The sequence below is a fragment of the Theropithecus gelada genome, chromosome 8 (genome assembly GCF_003255815.1).
Source record: "Theropithecus gelada isolate Dixy chromosome 8, Tgel_1.0, whole genome shotgun sequence".
NCBI lineage: Eukaryota > Metazoa > Chordata > Mammalia > Primates > Cercopithecidae > Theropithecus > Theropithecus gelada.
In genome coordinates, this window is record NC_037676.1 from 3,806,705 (window position 1) to 3,818,523 (window position 11,819).

General features: G+C 47.8%; 1 protein-coding gene across 1 annotated transcript; it reads right to left on the bottom strand.

The window, feature by feature from the left end:
- Positions 1-9,178: 9,178 nt before the first annotated feature.
- CLDN23 (claudin 23) lies at positions 9,179-11,126 on the bottom strand. Its single transcript, XM_025394485.1, has one exon. It carries the CDS (start codon positions 10,887-10,889, stop codon positions 10,020-10,022), a length of 870 nt encoding a protein of 289 aa, XP_025250270.1. The 5' UTR covers positions 10,890-11,126; the 3' UTR covers positions 9,179-10,019.
- Positions 11,127-11,819: the final 693 nt, after the last annotated feature.

Below are 11,819 nucleotides of genomic sequence, written 5' to 3' on the forward strand. Positions count from 1 at the left end.
AACATGCATGAAATAGTGATCAAATTTTGCTTTTGGTGGACTTCCACAAAGGGTCCAATCCTATGGTGGGGTGGGCTTGGATGTTGTTAGGGTTTTGGTTGGAGTTACCCTTAAAACTTATGTCCCCGACCAGGCGCAGTGGCTCATGCCTGTAATCCCAGCACTTTGGGAGGCTGAGGCGGGTGGATCACAAGATCAGGAGTTCGAGACCATCCTGGTCAATATGGTGAAACCCCGACTCTACTAAAAATACAAAAATTATCTGGGCGTGGTGGCGGGCACCTGTAGTCCCAGCTACTTGAGAGGCTGAGGCAGGAGAATCGCTTGAACCAGGGAGGCAGAGACTGCAGTGAGCCGAGATGGTGCCATTGTACTCCAGCCTGGGCAACAGAGCGAGACTCTGTCTCAAAAAACAAAACAAAATGAAACAAACCAACAAACAAACAAACAGAAAACAAAAACATATGTCCGCTCTGCTAACTTTTGTGAAATCTGCTAACTTTTGTGAAATCCAAACCATCTCTGTATTTTTACTTTGTTTTAATGTAGATGCATTCTGTAACTTCAAGTCTCTTCTCCCACAGGAATTGTTAACTTCTTTACAAACTGATCTTATAAAAAAAGGAGCTGAAACATTTCAATAAAAATTGTTTAGACATTTCATGGTATATTGTTTTAGCTTCCTTCCTGGTTTGTGGTAAGTGAAATTGCTTATTAAAATCACAACTTTGTTAATTGAATGAAGTCATCTGGTTTTCTTACAGGGTTTAAAAAAGCTGAATATTCATAGGTGCAGTCAGATTTCAGTTCAATCTCCAGAAATTTTAGGTTATGGCTTAGCCATAGAAGCCTTCCAATCCCAAAGCTAACCCTGGGAATCCCAGGTTCCATACCAGTCAGAAGTGCTGGATTTGAATGTTGGCTTTGATGCTAACTTTGAGCTAGTTTTGTTCTGAACCTATTCCCCCATTTTACAAAAGGTAATGATCTCCATGCCTTTTGGGATAAAGATCAAATTTCTGCAGCATAGAAAAATGTTCAAATGTTAGTTTCCTACTTAGGTATATTTCTCTTAGGCAGAAATATTTCACTGCTAAGCTAGTCCTTTTGCTTAAAATTTATAAAAAGTGTTTTTTGTGCTCTCATTTGATTCCAAAATTCATAGAACTGATAAATATACTTTACCAATGTAGAAGCTCAAAGAAGTAATGTGCCAAAGGCTTATTTAAAATAAATTATGTGTATCCTGTAGTCTGCAACATAGAGTATAGGTGTGGACCAGGATTTCTCTCAACTGGTCTTGCTCGCTGGGGGAACATACAGATGCTTGGACTAGTGACACCTCTGGTTGTCTTCCCAGATTGCTGCTTTATCCACACCCACATAGGGAATCAAGGGCCTTCAATCTCTGATGGGAGACAGGGTAACGAAGCTGGAGTACGCTCTAAAATCCAGTAGTAACGACCTTGTGCAAGTCACTTAATCCTGTTTCCCAAGTGATGAAAGTAGGATTAACAGAACCTACATCAGGCCAATTGAGCGTTGAATGAAAATGCTTGTATACTGCTTAGCACAGTACCTGAGTTCAATAACATGAGTCCAAATTATAATAAATCTAAGTGGTCTTGGAAGACTTTTCTTGCTAGATCTTTTCTAGACTATTCATGTATATATATATATATTTTGCAGAATGAATTTGTGTAAATTGTTAAGCATAATTAGAAGTCCTAGGCTTATTGCTATGGATATCGTATACAAAATAAATTGCGCTTTGCGATCAAGTATTAAAAATTCCAAATCAAGATCAATTTGGCCTCAAGAACAAAGACTGGGGCTCCACCTTCCCTGAGGAGGCTGGGCTCTGTCTCTGTGGCCGGCGGACAGAGCAAGCATCATTAAGTTGCCCCAGAGGCTCCCCTGTATGTCAGAGAAACCATGTCAGCCTCACAGAACTCTCAACCCGTCATGCACAGAATGAATCTTACTATCTTCTCCCAAGAGCCAAGCTCACTGATCATTTTGCTCTTGGCAAGTCTCTCCCTATACATGAAATGTATAAAATGTCATGAAAGAATCAGGCTCAAAAACATGTACAAATGATGTACTACAGGATGATCACTTTCTGTGGACAGGTTTAAGTTAGTGCCTTGGCCTCCTTTGGACCTTAAACCTTCCACCAGCCTCTCAGGGCTTGTGTTCCAGCTAGCTCAGCTGACTTCCCAGGCTCTGTGGAAAATGTCACCCTCAGCCCCACTCTTGGACTCTGCAGGTCTCATTCCCTACTTGGATCCAAGAAACACCTGCCATTTCCTCTTCCTGGGAAGGTTGCTGACGATATGTAGCCACATCCCTGTATATCAGGTAAGTACCCTGTTCCCCTTGCTCCGTCCCTGGCTTATTTATACTATACCTTTTTTTCCTATCTTTGGTTTCCTCGGAGTGTATGCCTAGGTATTACCCTACCAGAATCTAGTTTCATATATCCTGTTATGCTTTCTCCATTCAAGAATTTACAAAACACATCCAAATGTCTGTTTTATCAGAAATACTTGATCTTATAGACAGATACTCAATATTTTATATTTAACAATTCCTAGCCATCCCTGCCCCCTAAATAGATTTTCATACATCAGTTTTGTAACTGTATCTATTTGTAGAAATGTTTTGTTATCAACTCTAAGAGTCTTCTATTGTGATCATCTCTACATTACGTGTTAGTTTCTTACTCAATTTCTCTACACCCAAGAGTTGGAGCAGTGAGCCTGTGGCAGATGTAAAATCTGAATTTCCTTCTAGAAGCTCAACTTCTGTAATACAGTAAGAGGTTTGGGTTTTCTTCTGGAAAAACAAGACGCTTCAGAAAAGTTAATTGGTTCGTGCATTAAGCTTAAAGAGCTCTACACAACGCTTGACTTTCTGTGTCTATCTCTAGCAATTAAGAGTTAGGTTAAGCACTTTACATTCATTCTTTTTAGGAAGCAAATGGGTGGCGGTCATGGACGGTGAGAAGGTAGTACTAAGTTTCTACTATGTTAACTACCGAGGAATACTGATGGAATTCAGAGAAACCAGGAACTAGAATATAGAGTTTGCTGGATTCAGACTAATAATTAGCTTTTGTTTGTTTTTATTATGTTTTGTTTTTGAGACAGGGTTTCACTTGGTCCAGCTCAGGCTGGAGTGCAGTGGTGCAATCATGGCTGTCTGCAGCTTTGACCTCCTGGGCTCAGGCAATCCTCCCCTCAGCCTCCTGAGTAGTTGGGACTACAGGTGTGAGCCACCACACCTAGCTAATTTAAAGGGTATGAACAGACACTTCTAAAAAAAAAAGACATATATGTGGTCAATAAACATATGAAAAATGGCTCAACATCACTGATCATTAAAGAAATGCAAATCAAAACCACAATGAGATACCATCTCATGCCAGTCAGAATGGTGATTATTAAAAAGTCAAGAAGCAAGGCGGGGCACTGTGGCTCACGCCTGTAATCCCAGCACTTTGGGAGGCTGAGGTAGGTGGATCACCTGAGGTCAAGAGTTTGAGACTGGCCTGGCCAACATGGTGAAACTCTGTCTTTACTTAAAAACACAAAAATTAGCCAGGTGTGGTGGCGGTCACCTATAATCCCAGCTACTCAGGAGGCTGAGGCAAGAGAATTGCTTGAACCTGGGAGGCAGAGGTTGCAGTGAGCTGAGATGGGGCCACTGCACTACAGCCTGGGTGACAGAGTGAGACTCTGTCTCAAACAAACAAACAAACAAAAAAGTCAAGAAGCAACAGATGCTGGCGAATGGTGAAGTTGCATAGAAATAGGAACACCTGCCGGGCGCGGTGGCTCACGCCTGTAATCCCAGCACTTTGGGAGGCCGAGGCGGGCGGATCACAAGGTCAGGAGATCGAGACCACGGTGAAACCTCATCTCTACTAAAAATACAAAAAATTAGCCGGGCGTGGTTGTGGGCGACTGTAGTCCCAGCTACTCGGGAGGCTGAGGCAGGAGAATGGTGGGAACCCGGGAGGCGGAGCTTGCAGTGAGCTGAGATCCGGCCACTGCACTCCAGCCTGGGCGACAGAGCGAGACTCCGTCTCAAAAAAAAAAAAAAAAATAGGAACACCTTTACATTGTTTGTGGGAGTGTAAATTAGTTCAACCATTGTGGAAGACAGTATGGTGATTCCTCAAAAATTTAGAACCGGAAATACCATTTGACCCAGGAATTCCATTACTGGGTATATACCCAAAGGAATATAAATCATTCTGTTTTAAAGATACATGCACATGCATGTTCATTGCAGCATTATTCACAATAGCAAATACATGGAATCAACCCAAATGCCCATGATAGACTGGATAAAGAAAATGTGGTACATATACACCATGGAATACTATGCAGTCATAAAAAGGAATGAGATCACGTCCTTTGCAGGGACATGGATAGAGCTGGAAACCATTATTTTCAGCAAACTAACACAGGAACAGGAAAACCAAATACCACATGTTGTCACTCAAAGTGGGAACTGAACAATGAGAACACCTGGACACAGGGAGGGAACAACACTCCCTGGGGTGTGTCGGGGGAGGATGGTGGGAGGAGAGCATTAGGGAAAAGAGCTAATGCATCCTGGGCTTAATACCTCGATGATGGGTTGATCTGTGGAGCAAACCACCATGGCTCACGCTTACCTGTGTAACAAACCTACACATCCTGCATATGTACCCTGGAACTTAAAAAAAAAAATTATCATAAAAAAAATTTTACACATCAGTCAGCTTCCTCAGGCTCCACTGTTCAAGTTTTGTTTCTCTCCTCTCAATCTCCTTTCTTAACTGTCACCCTCAGAATAAAGTTAGAGATGCCCTTGAAAATATCTAATTCAGTCTCCCCAGTTTTATGGATGAGGAAACAGAAGCCCAGCAAGTGCAAGGCTTACCCTTTTTGGAGGCAGGTATCATCAAAGTTCTAGAAAAATTGCAGTGATCTTGTCTAGCCTCCCTTAGCCCCGTGGTGAGAGGCAGCTCTTTGGGAGTCATTGTGAATAGCAAACATGGTGGTAGGGGAAAAGTGTCAGTGGCCTCAGGCTCCATGTCACTTTCTCTATGCAAAACAATAGAGAGGCATTTGGTACCTGTGAAAGGCATCTCCTGCCCTCCCAGGCTCTCAACCCACTGGTCACATTGCTTTACAAGAGGTGCTGCTGGCTCACCTTGTCAGAGCCTCGGTATAACTTGGGCCACCAGTAGGACAAGAGTTAAATGGGTTCAATCAAGTCTTAAGCCATTCTCTCCACATGCCACTGAAGAATCAAGTCCCCTTGTCAGCACTGTTCCCCCTGCTAAGCTCTGTCTATATTTTCCTTGATTTGAACAAATGAAACCTTGTTTTCACGTGTTCAGTCCTACTTAGTGGAGGACTATTCACACATGAAGTTGCTTACTTTTTGCTTACATGGTGGCTCACGCCTGTAATCCCAGCATTTTGGGAGGCTGAGGCAGGTGGATCTCCTGAGCTCAGGAGTTTGAGACCAGTCTGGGCAACATGTAGAAACCCCCTCTCTACAAAAAAACGCAAAAAAAATTAGCCAGGCATGGTGGTGTGTGCCTGTGGTCCCAACTACTTGGGAGGCTGAGGTGGGAGAATCACTTGAACCCGGGAGATTAAAGCTGCAGTGAGCCAAGATCATGCCACTGCACTCCAGCCTGGGTGACAGAGGGAGACCCTGTCTCAAAAAAAAAAACAAAACAAAACAAAACAAAAAACAAAACAAAAAAAAAAAAAAAAAGAAAAGAAAAGAAAAGAAAAAGAAATTGCTTATTTTTGATTCTGGAAATGTTACCCCCAAAAAGGGGTAGGTCTGATGAATAACAAACCATGCTCCTTGAGAATGCAGGTGTGTGATCAATAGGAGTTTTATTCCTTGGCACAAGTAAGAAGGGCTCTGGGATAATTCTCCAAAGCAGTGTCTCCTAGAGGGAAAGTGACAGGAGGGTTTTAAGGGGTGATGGAGAGGGGAGGGGGTGCATCGCATGCAGAGGAGGGGTCCCAGTGGCACCAATGCAGTGAGTCCTCATGCCAGCACATAGGTTGCATGTGGTTGCTCGTGAACCTGCTGCTCCCTGGGGTGGAGACTATAGAATGGCCATGAGGAAAGTTCACTCAGTTCATCTCTAAGTTGCTGGGACCTGTCAGGAGCTGCTTTTAACCAGCTGGGTGACCACACAGGGTCTAGGAAGAAACAGACTGCAGGGCACGAGGCTGCAAAACAGGCTGATTGCTCAAGTTGATTAAATTCCTAGAATCCCCAGAGACCCTCCCTGTCTGCTTACAGAAATATTCTAGAAGACAGGGTGAATTTGTTCCAGATGGTATTCCCTGTGAAAGAATCTGTTAGCCTGACAAAGAGTAGATGACAAGGTTGACTCAGGGTTACTTCATTGTACCAGCAGCTGCTTCTTGGCCTTCCCATCCAATTCTAGAATGAAGGAGAAGCAAAACTAGCTGTAGTGAGACTGAGACGCCCACCTGTTTTCACATTTTCTCTAGTGGAAACTTGAAGTTGTTCCTTCTGCCTAAAAGGCTCCTCTCTCTCTTCTTTCAGTTCTCTGCCCAATTACCTCCTTCTTCCTGACCACTTTTCCTAAAATATCACCTGTGGCCAGGTGTGGGAGCTTTCACCTCTAATTCCAGCACTTTGGGGGGCCAAGGTGAGAGGATCACTTGAGCTCAGGAGTTTGAGACCAGCGTAGGTGACATAGTGAGATTCTGTCTATACAAAAAAACAAAACAAAACAAAACATTAGCTGGGTGAAGTGATGCATATCTGTGGTCCCAGCTACTTGGAAGGCTGAGGCTGGAGGATGCATTGAGGCTGGGAGGTTGAGACTGCAGCGAGCCCTCATCATGTCACTGCACTTCAGCCTGGGCGACAGAGTGAGACCCTGTCTCCAAAAAACAAAACAAAACAAAAACAAAAAAACACCTTTCTTCCTCCATTCCTTGATTTCCGGCTTAATCTTTTTCATTTTATTTGTACACGATCACTGGAGAGTATTTAAGTTCCACACAGAATGGGCCTGGATAGTATTGTTTTCTGCGGTGCCCACAAACGTGCTGGCAAAATGTCAGACGCCCAAAAACATACTGAGTGAACGATCTACACAATGAAGGGGAGGATGGTTGCCAAAGCACCCTGACAGCTCCTCCTGCAGCCTCCACAGTGGAGAACCAGCTGTGTGCTCAAAGCCACACCCCTCCTTGGTGAGGGCGTGTGTCTAGATGAGAGCCAGACTGGTGAACCGGTAGAGCAGGGGTGCGTTACAGCAGTTTCCGCTCTACCTTCACAGATCTCACCGTCCTCTCAGCATCGCTTGAGTAATCTCGAAAAAGACTTCATCCATTACGATGGGGACTCCCACTTCCTATGGGGATGGGGAGGATTAAACATGAGTCTGGCAGGTCAGAAGGGCTTGATGCAAGACAGAAATGCTTTCAGTGTGTTCTCTGCGGGGCAGTTGCTGGGCTGGTCAGTGGTAAGTTTAGGACAAGTTTAGGATCAATTCTTACCCACAGCAGCAACTCCTGAGACTTGCTGTGGCAGAGAATGACCCTCAGGCCAAACGTGGATCCTGGAGTGATGCAGGAGTTTTTTCATGCTGTCCTGAATTTTTTTTTTTTTTTTTAACAGACAGTCTTGCTCTGTTGCCCAGGCTGGACTGCAGTAGTATGCTTTAGTTCACTACCGCCTTGAACTCCTGGGCTTAAGTGATCCTGCTGCCTCAGCCTCCTAAGTATCTAGGACTCTAGGCATGTTGCCACTATGCCTAATTAAAAAAAATTTTTTTTTGTAGACACGGGGTCTAGCTATGTTGCCCAGGCTGGTCTCGAACTCCTGGCCTCAAAGCATTCCTTCCACTTGGCCTCCCAAAGCACTGGGATTACAGGCTGTGTTGAACATTTCTATAGCAAAAAGCAGTTTGTATTTTTAAAGGGGGAGTTTGAGCTTTTTTGTCTTGATAGGGGAAAAGTAGAGTTTTCACTCTCAGCAACCGAATCCTAATCCTCAGGCGGAAATATTTTGCATATAAGGCAGCGGAGAATCATTGGGATGGGGAGAAAAGCAAAACACACAAAACATGAGTTTTGTTTGTTTTTACTAAAGCTTCCCTGGACACAGAATTACCACGCAGCCTAGACTCCGCATTTCCCGGGAGTCCGGTACCTGCATGGTGTCTGCTAGGTGCTGACTTCTCAGGACCCTAACTGCTGCCTTCGGAGGTGTTAGTGGAAAAGGGCCCTGTTGCACTTTCTCCATTCTGGCTCTGTGCCCTCGAGCAAGTCCCCAAGCTCATCTCGGTGGCAGGCACTCAAAGGTCTGAATACCAGCCATCAGTTGGGATTGAAATTCAAGTGAGACATAGTCCCAGCGAAAGCCTTGCAACTCCTAGTGTGGCCCATGAGCCGGCAGCATTGGCATCTCCCGGGAGCTAGTTAGGAAATCATTTCAGGGCCTCACTCCAGATCTACCCAAGCAGAATCTGCATTTGAAAGATGTTCCAAAGTGATAGAGCCTACACAGGAAAGCCTGGCTTCAGAAAGAGAGAAACAAGTGATTCTCGTACCGAATGGCAAGGGAAGTGAATCTCTATCATCCCTTCCATTCTAACAGGCAGCATGGGCTATTAAGTTAGCCCCATCATAGCTATTATCAGGGCTTGCTGAACTGAATGTTCCTACCTCTGACGGGCAGGTTTTAAAGATGAGATTCAGTTCAGTTAAAGGCACCCTTAAATTAACCACTTGGAATTGAAGCCAGCCCTGCTGGAGACCCAGTCCCCGTCATGGAACACATAGCTGCCTTCCTGTGATTCTAAGCACCACTGCTACAAAGGAAAAGATTTCCAGTCTCACCTCAAGTGGAAACTGGTGCTTCTTGTTCTCTCAACAATAGACTTGGCTTTGCACAGAAATAGCATGAACCTGAAAACAAAGTAATCAGGGACTTAAGTGGGGCCCGCTGGCTTTTTTTTTTTTTTTTTTTTTTTAGTAACCTTATGCTAAGAGGTGCAAAGATTTGAGTGCTAGATTTCAGACACAAGTGCCCAGGCAGCCAGGAAATTGTCAGTAATGAATGTTTAAACTCCCAAAGGTTGTACTGAAGACAAGAGAGCTTTTGTGGATATACTGAAACTATTGTTCTAAAATTTAATTTATAAATAAAATATATATACATATGTGCTTTAATGTGATTAACAGGTTCCATTTTGTACAAAATGTTAAACCTAGAGTCGTCTGTGTCCTGGACGAGGCGTCCAAAGGGTGGAATAGTACAGCATTAGGACCTTCATTCTCCTCCCGGCTTCTGGAAGAGAAACTCTTGCATGCCCTCAACTTTCACAGCAAAAATAAGTGAGAAAAAAGATCAATCCCATTTATGCAATGATATGTAGCTATGAGTTAATCACGTTATTTCATTCCATGAAATCTATTAAACTGCTGGCATTTGCATGGCTCTAAGTTTATTTTAAGAGGCTCATTCAAACATGGCCAGGAATATATTGGCCTCTTGAGAGTTTGCGTGGCAACGAGTTATACAGCAGGAAAAAGAAAAAAAAAAACCCAATGATTATATTGATGCAAGATTCATCAGTACTTTAGAATATTGTCGTTTCAAGGTGTTAAATTGTTTCTGAGCACTGCTGATTTCAACACTTGTTACTGTCTCTGGTCCACGTGACCCAAATGCCACCCTTTCCATATATGCTTCAGCAAAAAAAATACGAAAAGCCTGTCACTCCCTAAGAGGACCCTGATCCCTCTGGAGAGGAAAACTAAACTCTTTAAGAAGAAAACCAAACCCACCCTCAACTAATCGTCCAAGGAGTCCTGTTTGGTCCCACGAAAGGAAGATTTCCATCCACACCAGTGAGGGGCAAGTGTCCGGGTTCCAATTCGGAGCCAGGCGCGCCTGTGCGGGGGTGAGTCCTTTGCCACCCGGCGCCCCCCAGGCTCTACAGGCGTCTAGAGGTCGGAGTCGCAGGGCAGCGTGCTGTCGTAGGGGTGGCTGCTGCACGAGGTAGAGTCCTGGGACTGGGCCGCCTCCCACCCCTCCCCGGCGAGGACGTCCACCGAGTTGGTGTAGGCCTTGGGCGGCGGCCGGGGCATTGGGAAGCCGACCTTGGGCTTGGGCTTGCGGTGCTGGGCAGGCGGCGGTCGGTGCTGGCCGTCGCTGTAGTACTTGATGGCGGGCGTCAGCTCGGGCTCGGGCCACTCCACTCGGATGGTGCTGACGCTGCTGCGGCGAGGCCCGGCGGAGGGCGCCTTGGGGCGCTCCTTGCACCAGGGCGCGAAGCTGAGCGCCAGCGAGAAGCCGCCCAGCAGCAGCAGGCAGCTGCCCAGGTAGCCCAGCACCAGGCTGTAGCTGACCTGCACCGTGACCTGGCTGGCCGGGGCGGGCAGGACGTCGCGGTCCCTCAAGAAGTGGTTGTACCAGGACACGGGTATGAGGCTGAGGAGGCCGGCGACGAAGAGCACGACGCCCGAGAGTCCGGCCAGCACGAAGTTGGGCACGTCCTGCCAGCAGCGCACGCCCAACGACGCCAGCAGCAGCCCCAGGACCGTGACGGCCAGCGAGGTGACCATGAGTGCCCGCGCCACCAACACGGGCTGGGCCTCGAAGTAGCCCGACTTGTCCTGCTGGCCGCACTCGCGCTCGCTGCTGCTCTGCTCGCGACACATGTCCCACAGGCCCTGGTACAACTCCACGTCCACTGGCTGGTCCAGGAAGCCCTTCACCAGCCGCCAGCCGGGCGCCAGCGTGCTGGTCAGGTTGAACAGCAGCCCGCAGGGCGCGAACACCATGCCCAGCGTCATCACCACCGGCGTCCGCATCCCGGCCCGCCGCGCCGACGGCGCCCCTGCAGCCTGCCTTCTTTCTCTGCTGTCGCCTTCTCCGCCGTCTTCTTCTCCCTGCAGTGCCCCGGGCTCCGGGGACCCGAAGTCAGCGCGGACGCCCCGGGCTCCGGGTCGGGTTCCTGTGCCCAGATCGCTCCAGGGACGCTCTTTGTCTCCTGCGCGGGGACCGTCCCCACTCAGGCTAGTTCCCTCCTTGCGTCCCGGCCGCTCCGCCCTCCTACTGGCCCTAATCGAAACCAGCCCGCGGGCGGGTCTGACCGAAACCGCGGGTCTGGGCGCCGGCGCCCAGGGGCGGCCGCAGCGGCCAAACCCGGCCCGGGAGGGAGGGACCCGAGGTGTGCGCAGGAAGCAGCGGGGCCACCTCGCGCGCGGCAGGCGAGATGGGGATCCGAGCGGCGGGGACGCCCCAACTTGCAGCCGGGCGGCTGGGCCACGCCTGGCCTGGACTGCTCCAGGCCGGAGCAAAGGTCGCCCCGCCCCTGGCTCCTCGCACCGCCCAGAGCGGCCAGGCGGGCGGTGGGCGGGGAGGGAAAGAGGCGGCGCTGCCGGGACGCGGTGGCTGCGCAGCCCTGCCGCGCAGCGGATCTCGGTTCCTAGAATTTTTTTTCCCGTGCCTGCCCTTCGACCCTGCCCTTATAGCTTCGCCCTCCACTCCCAGAAGGTTCCCGATGGCCCCCAGGTTTGCTCAGCAACTTGCAGCCACTCGCAGAGAAGTGGGCGGTGCCCAGCGCTCCCGGGGGTTGGAGGTGCGCTGGGTCAGTGTGCCGCAGCCCACCCAGTCCAGAAGCGTGTCCCAGAACGTTGCACCTGATTGATTTCCTTAATAAAGGCTCCACATTCTGGATGAAATCCGTCTCTAAAGAATCCGTGCCAGTGTATTTTTGGGCAGAAGGGTTACATGAGGAT

Bases quoted from the DNA above. Each gene is read 5' to 3' on its own strand.
- CLDN23 (XM_025394485.1), bottom strand. From the start codon at position 10,889: ATGCGGACGCCGGTGGTGATGACGCTGGGCATGGTGTTCGCGCCCTGC.